Source organism: Pogonomyrmex barbatus, unplaced genomic scaffold (genome assembly GCF_055798465.1).
Source record: "Pogonomyrmex barbatus isolate J1 unplaced genomic scaffold, ASM5579846v1 scaffold19, whole genome shotgun sequence".
In the NCBI taxonomy this organism is placed as follows: Eukaryota; Metazoa; Arthropoda; class Insecta; order Hymenoptera; family Formicidae; genus Pogonomyrmex; species Pogonomyrmex barbatus.
In genome coordinates this window covers 4003802-4023799 of record NW_028297115.1, presented here as the reverse complement: position 1 = coordinate 4023799, position 19998 = coordinate 4003802, and the positions used below count along the sequence as shown (strand labels likewise).

Below are 19998 nucleotides of genomic sequence, written 5' to 3'. Positions count from 1 at the left end.
TTAGGAATACATATATCACGTTTAACAGAACTTAGTGCTTTAAAATTATATTTTTAAATCCAGAAGAATAGTTCTTTTTCTGCAAAGAAAACTCCCAACAATTTTTAAAATAAACATCTGCTAAACATTAATCTGTTAAACGCTCAAAATAAAAGAAAAACAATAACTAAGCAAGAGTATAATCAAATTGTCTCTTGTCTAAAACAGTCAGACACATTTGCGATCTTATAATTTAACGTTTGTATGGATAATCAAAGTAGGAAAAGAACTTTAAGTTCAAGTTTGGACAATTCTTCATGAGAAGAGAAGTAATTCATAATCAAGCATAATAATCAAGCGCAATGTTTGATCTGTGGAATCATTATAAATTCAAAGAAATATAATGTCGAAAGACATAACACAAAACATGGAACCACTTATGACAAGATAGAAGGTTCCGAGCGAATTCAACTTTTGCACGATTTAAAATCAGCTGTTTCCAATAATAAAGTAATTTTCATAATATACATACTATTTGTGGTTAGGAGATTAATGTTCCCACTTTTTTGAATAATATCTTATAATTATGTTTATTACGGCTAATAAATAATACAGGTGTTTTTGGTGTCAGTGTTCTGTAGCAATTTAATCTTTGTTGGATCTTATTGTGGCTTCGAAGAGCCTGGGATCTCTGTCATTGGAGATCACTCGGAGGAATTCGTCCCGAAAAGCTCCTCCAGACGAACACGGATCTCGTGGCCCCTGCGCTTCCTCCTCCTTTTCCTGCCCGGCGTCCGTAGACAAGATGTTGGCGTCACGGAAACATTCGATGTAGATATCGGCCGTGACGGAGTTGCAGGCCGAGTTGGCGACAGAGGCTGTGGACTCGTTTGGATGATCGCGACTGTTGGTGGAGACCCTTTTTGCTTCGATATTTCCGCGGCAGAGCAACTACCGCGGGAAGCTATTGATGTGGCTCTGAGAAGAGTCGTTGGTTCAGAGGCCCGGGGAGCTCACTCTGTGATGGAGTACAGAAGCCCGGAGAGCGCACTCTGCGATAGAGTAGAGTACAGAGTATAGAGGCCTGGAGAGTTCACTCTACACCGCAAAAAGGCTAACATTGGCTCTAAAAAGAGTTTGTATTTCTCCAAGAGGTCCAGGGAGCACAATCCGAGAAGTGAGAAGCGTGCTGAAGGCTTGTTTTCATGCCCTTTATGTATTGTTCGTGACCTAATCTTAGTCATAAAGTGCTTATCTTCCTGCGCCGCATAGCGGTGGCGCCGCGCACTACGGTGCTTATATTGGGTGTGCGCTTGTGGCGTATCGCCACACTATTATAATATAAAATATGCGTTTTTTACTGTAGTCAGTTTTAATTTAATTCATTATATTTAATTATAAAAAATGGTAAAAAATTTTTAGTAAGGACTTATATGCATATAAACATATGTTTATATTAAGTTTCCTTCCTTTGTAAAATTTTTGTTTGATATAAAAAAAATAATAATAATAATCAGAAGACAAAAAATTTGTCGCCCGGAAAGCGGGAGTGCCAGATTCGATTCCTAATATCAGATAATATTTTTCGTTGTACACATTTCATGTGAAGAAGATATCGAGAATATCGAGGAAATATCGAAGATTCTATTAATTGAGGAGTGTTTCGCGAGTTCCGCAATTTAGCAGAAGGAATATATCGATGTTTAATCGAAATTTAAATATTATAATTTAGAATCATAAATAAACGCTAAGATCTAGCTTCGCCGCGTAAGGCCTGTTTTCTCAATAGTTTACATAAAAAATAATTAAAAGAATGAATAATTTTGCATTGTTTGTTTACAACGAGTGAAATTTGAAGAAATGAGAAAACATCGCCCATATATAATCATGTTTATGTTAATATATTTATAATTGAAAGAATATATATGATTACATATGGGTAATTTCTTTTTTATTCCTTCAAACTTAATTTTTTGTAAAAAATATATTTATATACTATTATGTTATGTATTAGGTGTACAAAAAAGTTCTGAGTTTTTTTTGTAAAATTCAATCTTTATTCAAAAACAAACAAAAAAATATTAATCAGCGAAATATTTATTTTTGCATCAACGACCTTTTGCCATCTTTCGGGTAGCTTGCGAATACTTTGACGATAGAAGCTCACCGGTTTCGAAGTGATAAAGTCATCAATGCATTTTCGTATCTCTTCAAATCTCACGAAATGTGTATCAGCCAAATGATGCTGCAGCGACCGGAATAGGTAGTAATCGGAAGGCGCCATATCTTGGCTATACGCCGCGTGCGGGAGAAGTTCCCAGCCTAACGCAAAGATATGGTCCATGTCGCTTTCGCAACATGTGGTCGAGCATTGTTATGAAGCAAGATCACTTTACGACGTCCTTGACCAGTAAATGGCCTCTTTTCTTCTAATGCATCACTCAAATTGGTCAATTGTTGTTGGTAGCGGTCTGCCGTGATTGTTTCACCCGTGGTTGTAACAACTCGTAATACAACACACCTTTCCAATCCCACCAGATACAGAGCAAAACCTTCTTGGCGTGGATATTGGGCTTTGGCGTCGATGTCGAAGGTTGATCAGGGTCAACCCATGATTTTCTACGTTTAGGGTTATCATAAAGAATCCACTTTTCATCGCCTGTAATGATTTTGTGCAGAAAATCTTTTTTCCGGAACTTTGAAAGCAAAGTGAGTGCAGTATCACGCCGACGATTTTTGTTGTCTTCGGACAATTCATGCGGAACCCATCTGCCTTCCTTCTGAACCTTTCCCATCGTATGTAAACGTACGGAAATGGTTTGCTGCATAACGCCAAGCTGTTCTGCAAGCTCCTTTTCAGTTTGCGCAGAGTTTATATCCAGCAGTGCTTGCAATTCGTCCATTTCAATCTTTTGAGGGCGTCCACGCGGTTCATCTTCAAGACTGAAATCTCCTTGGCGAAATTTTTGATACCATCTTTTACATGTAGTATGACTTACAGCGTTCTCTCCATATGCAACACAAATCATTGTAGTGGCTTCAGCAGCATTTTTTTTTCAGATGAAACGCGAAGTGGATGAAAAATAGAATATGCTCTTTTGTTATTGCCATCGTGAACATTACTGATTTTTGAGGTTATGTGCATCAAACGCCAAACCGTATGGCATTTTAGGAGGCCAAATGTCAACGCTTTAAAACGCAAAGGGGAAAAATATATAAAATTTAAATTGATATTTCGGTTGCATGAAATCTAAAGCTCAGAACTTTTTTGTACACCTAATAGTAAAATCAAAAAAAGGGGAAAAAACTAACTAACTCAAAGTTGACCAACATCAAAAAGTAATCGAACATGGATGGCAATAACGTATTAAAAGAAAATTAAGAGAATGTGATAATAAAGATGACTAGAACTAAGCCAAGCAAAGTAAAGTACCTTGAAGACAGTGGCGCAAGTTGAATAATCGGAAATTACAATATGATATAATACAACAATCGATAAATGTGGTAAAACACTGAAAGTCTGTATAAGAATAAGACCAAGATCGATCTACAAAATAAAAACTGAGTAGCATAATAAGAAGGGGATGTAATGTTAGGAAGGAGGGGGTTTGTGAGGGAAGGAGTGGTAAATTGAGGATAGAGAAGTAACAATTAGGTAAACGATCCGTGTCACTTTGCTTATTTAGGCCATGAGATTGTTTTTTGATATGAATCATTTCCGAAACTATTCTTTTGTTCCAGGAGGGTTCTTTGTCTAAAATTTTAATATTATTCCAATTAAATTCGTGACGCGATTCTCTTCTATGCATTGAAATGACCGAAGGCGAACTATTGCATTTGTTAATATCTTGGAAATGCTCATTAATTCTTGTTTTAAGTAGTCTTTTTGTTTGGCCAACATAAGTATCGCATTACAATCTTTGCAACTAATTTCATATACCACTTCCGAGCATGCCATCGGATCTAGTGTGTCTTTGCCAGTTTTGATAAATGTGCTGAGGGAGTTAGTTATTGAATAAGCTAATTGAAGATTGAATCTATTGGCTATAGTTGAAAATTTTTCATATACGTTTTGACGTAAGGAACTGAGAAGAATGATTTGCGAGGAGTGTAATTTTTGGTCTATCAATGGTATAACTATTAATGGTATCCACACTGGAATCAACATTTGAACTCTGCAATTTTCTATGTGATAAATGTTTAATACGATTATTAATCATTGTGAAAATAAATTGCAGAGGGTAAGAGTTGTTCAGAAGAATATTAATTGAATTTACTAGATTCTTGGTGTAGAATATAGGATGGGAAAGAAAGACTGTTCTATCGACCATTCCGAAAACAACACCTCTTTTGTGAGCTAACGAGTGGTGAGAGTGAAAATTGAGGTATCTACCTGAGTTGATTGGTTTTTTTATACAAGTCGAAAATAATCCTTCCCTTTTTAATTATTATCATGGTATCAAGAAAGCTGATATAGCCATCATTCCCGATCTTCATAGTGAATTGTAATTCGTCATGATATGAATTGAAATTGTGTAAAATATCCTCAAGATGGTTAGGAGGAGAGGCTAATGGAATGTCGTCAACGTATTTGACGTAGAACGGAAGATCAATAGGAATTTTGGCAATAACAGCCTTCTCAAGATCCTGCATTACAATATCCGCGATCACAGGTGATAAAGGCGAGCCCATGGGACTACTAAAGATCTGTTTATAAAACGAATGTAAAAAAAGTTGTTGAATGTAAAAAAAGTTGAATAAGGTAAAAGTTGAATAAAATAAGGGAGACAGCACGAGGAAATTCATTTTGCGGGATATTGGTGTGATTAGATATGTAGTTCCATCTCTTCTTAATGCTTTGTAACGCAAGGTCTGTTGGAACGTTGGTAAAAAGCGAAATCACATTTAGTGATACCAGCCTATAGTTAGGACATAACGATATCCCATTTAGCTTATCTACCAAATGGCGACTGTTACTGATATAACCGGGCGATTTAAGAATACTTTTGAAGATGATGGAATGTAGAAAGGAGGCCAAAGGATATAATGGACTATTTATAAAGGAGACAATAATACGTAAAGGAAAACCTGGTTTGTGGATCTTTGGTAGTCCGTAAGCTCTCGGCAGAACACCATCAGAAACCATCAATCTTCTATACAAATCATTGTCTATAAAATTGCTCTTCCAACTTAATAAGAAGGAACGTGTTCCAGCTGTCAATCTTTTAATGGGATCAAAAGTGATCTTCGTATACGTGTTGTTATCAGACAACAAAGTTTCAAGCCTGTCAGTATACTCAATTTTATCCATCAACACTGTGACGTTACCCTTGTCTGCTCTAGTCTACTAAAAGCGCGTTCGGGTGGTTTTTTTATGATTTGCTTTGTGGCCAGCAACCAACTTCTAAGGGAAGCAATATCTAAGTTTAATGGCTGTTTGTAGTGATGTAAATGTTTGTAGTAATGTTTGTGTAGGATAGGAATGGAATTGTTTCTTATTTATTTACATTACATAAATCATCATGGAACTCGAAAATATTTTTTTCAATGTTTTTAATGAATTCGATAGTCATTTTATCTTTGTTATTAAACATAGGAAGATTGAATCTATGCCCTAAATGTAAGAAGAGTGTAACCTCTGTCGGGATTTGAACATTGCTGAGATTTATGAACCATTCATCATGAACCGAATTGAAGAAAAATGTAGGAACGAACATATCTAGGGAAATGTGAATATTGTGGACTTCGCTGGTAGAGAGTGAATCTTTCGATTCGGAGAGAGAAATCATCACCCGTTCATCACCAACCAACTCAGGTAGATACCTCAATTTTCACTCGTTAGCTCACAAAAAAGGGTGTTGTTTTCGGAATGGTTGATAGAACAGTCTTTCTTTCCCATCTTGTATTCCACATCAAGAATCTGGTAAATTCGATTAATATTCTTCTGAATAACTCTTACCCTCTGCAATTTATTTTCACAACGATTAATAATCGAATTAAACATTTATCACATAGAAAATTGCAGAGTTCAAACATTGATTTCGGTGTGGATACCATTGATAATTATACCATTGATAGTTATATTGATAGTTATTTGATAGACCGAAAATTACACTTTTCGCAAACCATTCTTCTCAGTTCTTTACGTCAAAAACGTATCTGAAAAATTTTCAACTATAGCTAATAGATTCAATCTTCAATTAGCTTATTCAATAACTAACTCAATAACTAACTCTCAGCACATTTATTAAAATTGGCAAAGACACACTAGATCTGATGGCATGCCCGGAAGTGGTATATGAAATTAGTTGCAAAGATTGCGATGCGATTTATGTTGGCCAGACAAAAAGACTACTTAAAACAAGAATTAATGAGCATTTCCAAGATATTAACAAATGCAACAATTCTCCTTCGGTTATTTTAATGCATAGAAGAGAATCGCGTCACGAGTTTAATTGGAATAATATTAAAATTTTGGACAAAGAACCGTTCTGGAACAAAAGAATAGTTTTGGAAATGATTCAAATAAAAAAACAATCTCATGGCTTAAATAAACAAAGTGATACGGATCTTTTATCTAATTGTTACTTCTCTATCCTCAATTTACCATCCTTCGCCCACAAACCCGCTCCTTCCTAACATTACATCCCCTCCTTATCATGCTACTCAGTTTTTATTTTGTACAAGGTCAGTCTTGGTCTTATTCTTACACAGACTTTCAGTGTTTTACCACATTTATCGATTGTGGTATTATATCATATTGTAATTTCCGATTATTCAACTTGCGCCACTGGCTATCTCCAAGGTACTTTATTTTGCTTGGCTTAGTTCTAGTCATCTTTATTATCACATTCTCTTAATTTTCTTTTAATACGTTATTGCCATCCATGTTCGATTACTTTTTGATGTTGGTCAACTTTGATTAATTTTTTCCCTTTTTTTGATTTTACTATTTAGGACAAATTTTCGATTTTTTAATTGTAACGTCGCATGGTATTCAAGCATGGTATCTTTACTTGGAGATTCGCCACGATACACTCACAAAGATGCTTCGATATCGATCTCAACGAAAAATTTATCGGGCAGCGAGGCAAAGATTTGTTTCCGACTCTTGTCACCATCAATGACTCCGTCATATGCTGCGTAACTTTTGTCTTTATACAATTTTAATACATAATCATGTTTCTTAACATCGCTTTATATAATTTTTCACCTATGGAATATATTTAGTTAGATAATTAATGCGAAGCTTTTTCTCTTCCTTTTTGATGCCTATCGTTAGGATTATTATGTTTTAAGTCTTGTTTTTTGACCAATTTCAATTTTTATCTCACTGAGGATGACCTAATATAAGACCGAAACGACGTTTGTTTATTAAATTCGTTTATTAATTTTGTTTATTAGATTCTTATATTAAATTTATGTATTTATTTTCACGAATTATATACGAATGTTTTTGACACATACTGATTTTCGCTTTTATGCTCCTGATCTTTTATTTACATGTTTGATTATTTTATTCTATAAATTAAATTATTTTATTCTGTAAACATAATATAAAAATAAATAATACATAAAATAAAAAAAAGATTATTCTCCTTCAGATTATTCTCATTCAGTTGAGATATAAAAATCATAAACTGCTATTTAATAAATTATATTATACTGTATAAACTATGAAATATATTTGTTTTGTAAATATATTTGTAACGTAGTGCATAAAAAATATGCACAAACGTTACATAAGTACATATGAAAATTAAGTATTTATATATACTTTTTTTTAAATAACAACATTATGTAACATATATGTAATATATATTATGTACTACATTAAGAATAAATGTATATATTACATATAAATTTAATGTTATATATAAATAATAATTATATAGAAATAATTAATTAATTGTATAAATAATTTAATGTTATAAAAATTTAATGTTGTATATGTTATATATGAATTTAACGTTATATATGATGTTATTTTTCATAATAATATAAAATTTAATTACTTATTTAAAGTTTTTTTATCCTGTAACACAATATAAAAATAAATAATAATAAATTAAATTAAATTTTATAATGTGTGACGCGGTCACCTCGCTCGACGCTCGGATCGGCTCGTCGGTGTCCGGGTTCGAGAGGAGGGGAGACTCAAGCGTATGCGAACACAAGTGGCGGCGATAAGATCGCTTATTAGTGGAAAGGTAGATATAGAGTAGTGCAGAGCCGGATGATGTCGCAGTGTCGCTGGTAGCAAAGAGAGACGCAACCGGTTGGCGTAAGGCGATGAGATGCGCAGGACGGGTGCGGCGTGCGGTCGACAACGGTCTATTTACACGGAGCGGTTACCATCTAGGATCACTGGACTTATAACTAGCGGCCTTAATCTCTATCGCATGCACTTACGAGCTAATGTCAGGCGGGACGGTTAGGTATTGCGGGCAGGGTCGAGTGCCACGTCGAGCCCTGCCTTCGCAACGGAAACCGGCGAAACCCGGCGGAGCTGAGTAAAACCTCAACCCGTGGAGCGGTGACAGGAGTCGGCGAAATCCGACAGAGCTGAGTGAAACCTCAGCCCGTGGAGCGGTGACAGGAGTCGGTGAAACCCGGCAGAGCCAAGCGAAACCTTGGCCCCGAGAGGTAGTAGGTACTGGTTAGGTCGGTATCAGGAGTCGGATCGCAGGATAGGATCTCGTCTCGGCCGGCCGGGCTTATATACCTGGCCGATGTTCCCCACTGCGCGCCGTCGGTCCGGCGGCGGGGAGTCGGTATCGCGTGGGGGCACCGCGAGCGAGATAGCGTGAGCGAGACGGCGCGTGCGACCTATTATAGGCAAGCGAGCGACTGCGATAGCGCAAGTGGTCTACGTGTAAGCGGGATGGATAGTGCAGGATAGTGAGCCCAGTGTTTGTATATATTTATGTATATGTATATATATATATGTGTGCTCGTAACGGCCCTGCCGTTACAAATGTAATATATTTTTTTAAAGTACAGAACAAAATGAAGTATAAATACAAAGTACAAAAAATTCTTTAAATAATGAATATCATATAAATAAGTGAAGAAATTCAAATGCAATAGTAATTAACTAAAAATCACAATGTATGTGAATTACATTTAGGTTTTTTAACGAACCAGACATTACAAACCCGCGCTGCGTGCGCGCTATTTATAATATCTTTTTCAACACAAGAGCAAAAATTAATATAATACAATAGTATAATAATAATGTTATTATAATACTATTATAACATTTTTAACTTCTTGATACACAATTGTCAAAATGATCCTCTGTCAGATCAATACAATGAGAGCTATTCATAAAGTTAGTGCAACGAGAGAACCAATCGGCATCGCGGAAAAGCGGCAACAATAATTTCGAGAGATGCGAGTATCGATGTCATGCCTTTTTTTTTAGAAAGGACTAACACAATACATGCGCGCGCTTCGCGTGCGCCATTCATGATCATGAATAAAGAAATACGTAATAAACTTCAAAGACCAATGTTACGTCCGAACTCCAGAACAAAGGAAAGATCAATTTGTTTGAGAGAGAGAGAGAGAGAGAGAGAGAGAGAGAGAGAGAGAGAGAGAGAGAGAGAGAGAGAGAGAGAGAGAGAGAGAGAGAGAGAGAGAGAGAGAGGGACAGTAAGTAGTCATGTGCAAAAGGTTGAAAAAATTTTTAACATTTACTGGATTAGGGATGATATTTTAATATATTGATATTAAAATAAATATTTAATTGAACATTTTTTTGTTGAGTGAATATTAATGAATATTAGTTAATAGATTATATAAATTTAATAAGGATGGTATTTTAGGTCGTGTAGATATTATGGCCATGCTTATTATCTTCGTTATTAGGTGACAAATTTTAATAATTATTTATGGAATTGTTTATGTAGTAGCCTCTTGTTACGTAATAGCATTAATGTGTCAGTACATAATAACAGACATTTATTTTAAGACATTTTTTTCGAACATTTCGAAACTTTTCCAAAGTATATTTTAACATTTAATTATATATACTTCCTCATTCTTTTTATACTTATATCACGAATGTATTATATTTGAATATTTTTTTGTTATTTAACTTTTTATTCGGTCATATATTTTGCGAGTTATGCAAAGTTAAATAAGAGCATTTTCCTATTGCAGTTGCACTAACAAGGAGATGGCAAGAATTGCGAAATACAAAATTGAATGAGCTATAAATTGTGGAGCTTAATAAGTAATGTGTTAATGATTCCATTTTTATTATTAGTATAAAACAAAGAGAATAAACAAACGACTTCTGCACTGATCTATATTCGTGAAAATGCGTGAGAACTGATCAGTAATACTAACTATTTTCAATTCGTAATCTGTGTATGTACTACAGATGACAAATATTAATTATTTTATTATAAATAACAAAAATTAATTTTCTCGACAAAATATAGTCGTTATTAAAAAAAAAATTGTCACTGCGAGGTCTCGCACTTTCCTCGCCACAGAAAAAAAAATTACACGTGCGACCCTTAGACTGTGCAGGCGCGGCGCTTTACGCTTTGTAGGAGCTATTCATAATACTTATCGTACAGCTAGCCGAATGCCTAACTTTGTATGCAAATTTCTTCGAAACTAAGGCCCATGCACTCAAACTCTTTTACACTTTTTATACTTTCGACCTCCCCTTTCGAATGAACTATAGCTCATTCAATTTTGTATTTCGCAATTCTTGTTATCTGCTTGTAAGTGTTAGTAATATGGCTATTATCGGGTTGTCGGAAAAGTCATGACGCATTTTTCTAATGGCGCTAGTTCATTTTTGGTACTACAGTCATTCGCATCTATGTTATTGCTATATCATTTGACAGTTGACAGTTTTAGCTTTATTCTAAAAAAAAATTGAGCGATTTAGTTGAGTTTTGGAGATTTTATAACAAGTTGAAGATGGAAGACCAAACTGTGCATTTTCGCCATATTACTGTTTTATTTCCGTAAAGGAAAGAACGCGCCTCAAGCTTGTGAAAGTTGCGTAAAATTTACGGCGACAATGCTCTACAAGAACATCAGTGCCAACGATGATTCACGAAATTCCGTGCTTATTCCGTGATTTTGACCTCAACGACACTCTTCGATCAGCGAGGCCCATCGAGATTGAGACAACAAAATAAAGACGTTTGATCGAGTCAAACCCACGTTACACGACACGAGAGATTGCAAAAACATTGAACATCCATCATTCAAGCGTTCACGATCACCTGAAGAAGCTGGGATACGTAAGCAAGCTCGATATTTGGGTTTCTCATGAACTCAAAGAAGTTCATTTGACGGCGCCTATAAACATCTGCGATATGCTCATTAAACATAAGGAAAATGATCCTTTTTTTGAAGCGATTGATAACTGGTGATGAGAAGTGGATTGTTTACAACAATGTGGTGCGCAAATGATCTTGGTTCCGACGTGATGATTCGCCTCAAACGACATCAAAAGCAAACATTCATCAGAGGAAGGTTATGCTCTTAGTGGAGGGATTTTAAAGATGTGTTTTTCGAGCTCCTATCAAGGAACTAAACAATCAATTCGAATGTGTACTGTTGGAATGTGTACTGATTGGACAGTTTGAACGAATCCATCATCCAGAAACATCCAGAATTATAAAGGAGTTGTGTTCCATCACGACAACGCGAGACCACACAAGTTTGACTACCCGTCAAAAATTATTGGAGCTTGTGTTGTCATACCACTATACTCGCCTGACCTTGCGCCGTCAAACTTCCACTTGTTTCGCTCTCTTCAAAACTCCTTGCATGGTATAACGTTTAATTCAAATGAGGCTATAAATCAGTATTTTGTTCAGTTTTTCGCTGATAAAGACAGGTGCTTCTATGAACGAGGAATTATGAAACTCTTAAAGATGACAAAAGGTTATCGAACAAAATGGGCAATATATCGTTGATTGATCTTTATTCTTTATATAAATAAATAACCTTTGAAAAACATAGAAAAAATACGTCATGACTTTTCCGACAACCCAATAGCCCGATTCAATTTATGGTTTTTGGTCGACCTCCGGGTACACTTCATACGAGGTCACTCTAATTCTTACGGCAAATGCGGTAGCGATAACGAATTTTGATTCGGATATGAGAAGACGATGAAAGCAAAGACAGAACGGAGAATGCTAAACTATGTCTAGAGATCTGTCTAGAGTATCGATCGGGAGTAAGAAACAAACTCGTGTTATGCACAACGAACAATGCTCCTTGGTCCTAATTTCGAGGTACAAGTGCGCTGCGGAATCCACAGAGCATGTGTTGGTCACGTGCATCCCATGCCATGTATGCATGATGTATACTTAGCTCGGAACATATAACGGGTGATTCATGGGATAAATACAAAGAATAACGGAAACTTGAATTATCCTATTCTCAAACATACAGTAAAAGACGAGAGTCATAAACGAAAAGTCAAACAAAGAAAAAGCGAGATACATTTTGTCTTCTGACAAAGTTTTTTAGTAGACATTATGAAATAAGAAAAAGGTACATCCAGTGACAACAATATTGTCAAAAAATATTTTGCCACAAAATTATCAACAGCCATTACAGATTTAAATAGGAATTTTATAACTAAATTTGAAGTTTCGTTGTAAGTAATCGCGATAAAAAAATTAATGTAATCGGAATTTGAATCTTACTATTTTAGAAATTATCGAAACATTTGTATCTATGATTGTATTACGTGTTAGTATCAATCCATAAATTATTGATTTATGACAACGATTTTATAAAATATCGATAGCAATCTGGTAGCAATCGATAGCAATCTGAAAACTGAAGCAAAGAACGTAAATCAGCGCATATTCATTTGCTCTGACAGCAGGGCAATCATCTATGTCCTTGCAAAGATCATTATAGATCAGCTGTAGTATGGGATTGCAGGCTTTAACCAGACTAGGGGAACCAGACTAATCCAATAGTTTAATCCTGTGTAAATTTCGGGACATCAAGACATTCTTGGAAATAAGATGGTTGACGAGCTGGCCAAACTGGAGATTCAAATGAATCCAGCTCTAGTGATCATTGGCGTTTCTTTCATTGTTGGGAGAAACTTCATCGCTGGACCGGGGATATACAAACTCCTGAAAAGGCGGCAATTGGTGATCGACAGTTCCAACAATTGATGAAGCGTCCCCTGCCAAGTAGAGCAACTGCTGGCAATGAACAGAACAAGACTAAGGATAAGGTCTCCTTATGGGACATGTTGTTCTGAGATGTCACTTTTAGACTCGCTCTTGCTGAGCAAAAAGACTGCCGCCTATGCGGAGAGGAAAGCGAGGACAGCTCTCACATATTGTGTAGATGTCCTGCACTTGCATGCAAAAGATATAGATTCTGGGACTGTATGTTCTTGGAGCTCGAGAATCTAAACGAAAAAAAGGTGAGCAGTCTGATAAATCTGGCGTCGGATGCCAGGCTGAGACTACTTGTTCACATTAAAAAACTAGCGGAGTCACAAAAGAATTTTCTAGATCTAGATGACATTAGGGTTCTTAGTAAGTCCATTCGCTTTTCTTATTACTACTATTACTATTATTACTATTACTACTACTACTATTAGCAGTCTGAAAATATTCGAGAAACTACAAATATTTAAAAAAAAATGAAGAGAATCATTTCCGAATTCAAAAAAATATCACAAATACAATATAAATACAATAAAAATATTTTTATTAATTTGATGATTCAGATCTGTAATATCTAATTTGGGAAAATTGATAGAACGTAAGAGAAAAGCAGATGCAAAATGTTTATTTCGATAGTGTAAATCACGAAGACTAAGTCTAAAAGAATAGGTGTGAAAAGCAAGGGGATTTACAAAAATCAAACTTTAAAAGATTAAATATTTGCTATGTCTATGTTATTGATATCTTAAGTAATAATGAGAAATAAAATAAATATTATATTTATATCAAATATTATATATTTGAAATCTGATAAAACGTTTTGATGAATTTATATTACTTTTTTTTTTTCGTTTATTTATTGTCGCACTCATGGCGGGCACTCCCACGTTTGTCGCGCTCGCGGCGCACATTTCACTCTCGTATTCGCAAGATAAACAAAACTGTTTTTATTACAAGGAGCAAACTTTATTAATTAAATAAGAACAAAAATATTCTTAAAGATGACAACTGCTCGGCAACTCTCTCGCAATTATTTTCTCAAAAACATCCGCCATCACGACCACAGAAACATTCCGCGTCACGTCAGTACGATGTTCTCTTTCTTAATCAATCTTCGGTGGCAACGAGCGGATTGCTGCTCTGTCATAACAATATTAAAAACATATATGTACAATTTAATTTAATTTAAATTAAATTTAATTAAATTTTAGACTTATGTGCTTCATATATGTTATATTAACTTAGGTCATTATTAAAAACCAAATTGATTTTTTATTTTTTTCTAAAAAATTATATTGATCATATTGATTACATTAATTACATATTATATTGATTAATTCCCATTTTTAAATTTTCAATTTATTTTACACAGTAAAATTATGAAATAATGATTCATATGTTTTATGGATAACAGCAAATTATAGATAATTATAGATAATTTTGATTTCATACATTGAAAATATACTAATTGTTTACATCATTCATATTATTTTTGAAGTTATTGCATTGAAAGTTATTTCATGTGAAAGTTAAGTTGATCGAAAAATGATGCATTCGTCTCAGTGGGAGTCATTCTATGGAGCTTCACTGCGTTTAAATCTAGCAACGAGTCACCATATTCCGTATTGTATATGAACATCAAAAAACTATATAAAAATTTTTCCTCGTGATATATCAAATGAAATTATTTATTTTTATGCAACTAATATTATAAGTAATTAATGATTGATATTATATGTAATTTAATAGCATAAACTGATATTATATGTAATTTAATAGCATAAATTAATAAATGGTATTGATAAATACATTTTTTATTATATTTAAAAATACATATAATTCAATGAGCATATATTTTACATTTCTAATGTATTTGACAATTAATAAAAATTTCGAATCTAAAAAGAATCTTAAATGTGTTTTATCATTTTATACTATAGAATGTACATGTGAAAATATTAATTCATTTTATATATACCATAAAATATTATTTTTATATAATTTTTTTCTTTTTGATGTAATAATTTGATATATAGTCAAATAGAAACTTTAAAATTACAATGTAACCATATATATTCGACTAAATTTAAAATAATATATAATTGTAATATATAATTGAAAGTACACGCTTGTTTTGAATTTAAATTAAGGGGCAAATCTTGACACGCGCATCAGATGTTAAAAATAATGCATTGCGCATGTACTAATTCTGGTAATCTATATTTACTTAGCTATTCCGTACAAATTCTCTTTCAAGTATCTTCACACTCAAATAAATGTCGACAATATACGATTATTTTTCAGTAAAAAATATGTTTATAGTATTATATTTATATATTAATAGTAAACTTAATAATTGGACATTGATGTCTTATTTAAATTCAATAATTGGACATTGATATCTATCTGAAAGATTTCTTCATTCAGATTGGAAAATATTGTTTGAGTTAAGCAATTCATGTGATATAAATATACATGATTCAAATTAAGTTTTTGAAATTTATATTTGCTAATAAAGATTATGAATAAATACTTGTGGAATTGATATCAATTCTTTCGAACATAATATTCGAACATAAATATAATCGTTTAATTAGTGAAAAGATTAATAATAGATTTTTTTATATTAATGATTTTTACAGAAGTTATATTAAACATACGTTGTTTTAGTTAATAAAAATTTTGTATTTATATGTATTGATATAAATTTTAAAAAATTTTCATGAAAATATATTGTGGTAATGTTTTTCCGGAAATATATCAAAATTTAATACTTAAAAATAAAAGAACACTGTTCTTTTTAGATTGATATATAGTATATCACATATAAAAAAATACGTACACTATTCCATTGTTTTCTTTTCTTTTATTCATTTTCTTTCATTTCTCTCCCCTTCTTTATTTTTCCTTCCTCCTCCCTCTTTCTTTGTTACTTTTTTTCTTTATTTTTTCGTTTTCTTCTATTCTTTTTTGTTCTATTCCTTCTCTCTTTTTTTGATAGTTTTATTTTTAATCCTTCTTCTCCTTCTGTTTTTTTTCTTTTTTCTCTCCCTTTCTTTTCTTTATCTTTCTTTATTCTTTTTTCTTCCTTTCTATCTTTTTTATTTTTTATTTCCTTTTTTATCTTTGTTGTCTTCTTCAATTTTTTTTCTTTTCTTACTATTTTTTTGCAAATGCGTTAAAAATGCATTTTCGTAACAAATGCAATAATTTCATTAAATTAAAATAGTTAAAAATATATAAAATATATAGTTAAAAATATTTTTTTACATATATTGATTGGAGTTTTATATATTAAATTGTAAATGTCAAATCGTTTTATCGTTCTTACACATTCATCAGTTTTATAGAAAACTGATCCAAGTATTTGAAACATAATAGCGATTACTAATAGAATGCAAAATTTTCAAATTTTCTTGATATATGTATGCGTATGTAGGCGTATGTGATTATATATTTAAAGTACGTAATGTGGTTGAGGAATAGTCTAGGAATAGTTTGCTTTTTAGAATAGAATACGACAGCTATTACAACGTACAAAATGTTAACACAAGCACATATAAAAAGATATATATTATGAATTAAGTCAGATATTTGCATTCAAGTAGTAGGTGCAAAATTCGTCCGAAATAATTTAGTATTTTATCATTAGAAAAAATATTAACAAAATTTTTTATTTACTTACTTTGAGAAAATTAAAATCCGTTACGGTATATTTCTTGAATCTGGGCAAATTCGTTGCCGGTGGTGTTATCCGACCACTTGGAAAATGATCTGATTCCGAGTTCCGTTGAATATCCGAGGATTGTGAAGGCGCTAAAGATAAATAATAATCAGTAAATCTATTCTATAAATAATACTTTGATAAATAAAATAGAAGAAAATAAAATCTAATAAAGTAGAAGAATTATTCACGTATTTATATGTGTTAGAATAAAAACATATATTTGTTTAACTCATGCAACAGTTTGTTGGACAGAATAATTTCAAGAGTGCAACAAACATGAAAATATGGATAGTAAAAATAGATGAATATATCTACAGTAATATACACACCCACGCATTGTGTGCGTGATGTGTGCGCGGTGTGTGTGTGTGTGTGTGTGTGTGTGTGTGTATGCGCGCGCGCGTGTGCGTGCGTGCGTGCGTGCGTGTGTGAAGAAGTATCTAGTAAGCAAAATATTAGCAATATGTTGACAAACTAACAGCAATATCGCTCAATAGAGACAAGAATACATTAATAGACTGGCATCAATTGCATCCGCATTCAGTTCAGAATCTGCCGACAGAATGATGGCAGAAACCGAATAGAGCCTGCTATGATCTTCGAACAGCAGAAATCGAGCAGGATTTGCTGTTTCGTAACCATTTAAATTATGACATTATAGTTCTAACCTTGAAAAGTATTGTCTCTATTATTTCTTTTATTTAGTAAAAATAATTTTTACTTTAATTTTAACTATTTTATTAATATAAAAATTAATTTATTCTGTATAGTATAGTATTCTGTATAGTAAGTAAAGTATAGTATTCTGTATAGTAAGTAAACCATAAAATTTTTTTAAAGCTATATATTGTGGCTATTGATTTTTATATGTACCAATGATCATTTTTCAGATATACTTATATTATACTTATTACATATTATACTTATTACTATCTTGTTACAAAGACATAATCACATCTTACATCAAGTGCATACATAAAAGATATATGAATAATAATAATCCTTTTAAAAAAAAAGTACATGCAAGTCAATTACTTGCAATATTATCTCGAAATATTGTTGCCGCTTTTCCGCGATGCCGATTGGTTCTCTCGTCGCGCTAACTTCGTGAATAATTGTCATTGTATTGACCTCACAGGGGATCGTTTTGACAATTGTGAATCAAGAAGTTAAAAATATTATAGTATAATAGTAGTACAATAATATTATATTAATTTTTGTTCTTGTGTTGAAAAAGATAAATAGCGCGCGCGTAGCGCGATAAATAGCGCGTTTGTAACGTCTAGTCCTTTCTAAAAAAGGCATGATATCGATTACTCGTATTTCTCGAATTTTATTGTTATCGTTTTTTCGCAATGCTGATTGGTTCTCTCGCTACGCTAACTTTGTGAATAGTTGTCATTGTATTGATCTCACAGAGGATTGTTTTGACAATTGTGTATCATGAAGTTAAAAATATTATAGTATGATAGTAGTATAATAGTATTATGTTAATTTTTGCTCTTGGGTTGAAAAAGGTAAATAGCGCGCGCACAGCGCGTGTTTGTAATGTCTAGTATGTTATAAATTTTAATTAGCAATTTCAGTTATGAATTTTACATACAAAAAATGAACACAACTAAGAAGCAGTTATTTATTGTAATTATATCGTATTTAATGACTATATAGAATTTGATTGATTTCTGCTGTCGATCTATTGTTAAACTGTCTTATACAGATGCTGCTCGATTTGCATTGCGTTTGTTTGGTTTCTCCATATAATCTATTGCATGTTATTAACAGGAGTCATATTTTTGTCATATTTTTAACAGTAATTTGCAGACATATCTGATCATATACTGTTTAAAATTAGCTGTCTTTCTGCTATTAAAAATTGATAGCATATTCTGCTCAAAACCTGTTTCTGCAGACTTAGTTAGGATATGTGTGCAGGAAGAAATTAAGTGTATTAAGTACTTGGATAGGTGGCTGTGTATTTAATTTATATGTATATAAATATAAAAACCTTTTTATCGAGTATGTTAAGAAAAATTTTTGAAATTATATTTCATAATTTACTAATTCGCTTCTCTAATTGTCTTGTAAGACTTGCTCGTATAATTTAACCATGAGACTTTTCTTAAGAATAACTTTCACAACTCAAACATTACCTGCGTATAAACATATTCATCTCGTGGAATCAGGCGAGGAATGAAGAATATCCAATAATATATTAACAGGACTATATTTATCGAAATTTTGTAATTAAATAATTATTAACGCGAAGAAACATTACTCACCTCTTTTTAAAGCTTGTAATGCTTCCGCAACTAGCTTTTGATTTAATCCACATAAGTTTCCTGTTAGTTTTTCGCATTTCTTGTGGCAGGCCATGTCACAATCTGTAGGAATAGTTTTATCGAAAAACAATAAATGTATTTATAATTAATTAAATATGAAAACGCAATGTTTTTATACTTTGATGCATCTTGAACTGGCATAAGCGACAGATTTAATTTACATTATATACTACTAAAATAAAATAATATATATATATATATATATATTACATTGTTGTAATTACCATATCATATAAACAATATTATTAACGATGAAAGTAAAATGACGGCAACAAATTATTTACGAAATTAATTAACAAAAAAGATAAAATTGTACATAAAATGTGTAAAATATAAATATAACACAAATATTTATACGTGTACTGTACTCTCATACAACGAATAATAAATTATATAATCAAAATGTTTATCAAGACAACATGCATGTCTAAAAGACCTCTGTAAAGTATTTTGTTTTTAGAGACGCGTTTTTATGAAATTTTATCAAAAGACTATTATTCTAAGAAAGTCCTTAAGATTTTTAAAAAGATGTAAAGATCTGAAAATTATCTTTTGTAAAATATTCTTCGGAGTTTATTTGCATTATTGATCACAACATTTATCGAATATTTTCTGCTTTTTGTAGCTGAACTAATGTATACTTAAAATGAAATGTGCGTGCGTGCGCGCGCGTGTGTGTGTGTGTGTGTGTGTGTGTGTGTGTGTGTGTGTGTGTGTGTGAAAGAGAGAGAGAGGGGGAGGGAGGGGGGAGCGAGCGAGCGAGAGAGAG

The 19998-nt window shown here is 32.7% G+C and overlaps 1 protein-coding gene across 8 annotated transcripts in view; it reads right to left on the bottom strand.

Moving 5' to 3' along the window:
- LOC105423837 (uncharacterized) overlaps positions 1–19998 on the bottom strand; it is an 80432-nt gene that overhangs the window by 27061 nt on the left and 33373 nt on the right. For 5 of the 8 annotated variants that reach the window (XR_016138931.1, XR_016138930.1, XR_016138932.1 and 2 more), the window contains exons 3-4: positions 19170–19271; positions 16849–16979 (exon numbers count right to left, since the gene is read on the bottom strand). Coding sequence is in view for 5 of the 8 variants with exons in the window: in XM_089075658.1 (XP_088931784.1) it covers positions 16849–16979; positions 19170–19271 (233 nt within the window). In the remaining 3 variants the exon portion in view is untranslated. Of the gene's footprint in view, positions 1–14107; positions 14304–16848; positions 16980–19169; positions 19272–19998 lie in introns of those variants that run through there. The other 3 variants (XM_089075659.1, XM_089075661.1, XM_089075657.1) reach the window with 3 other exon arrangements.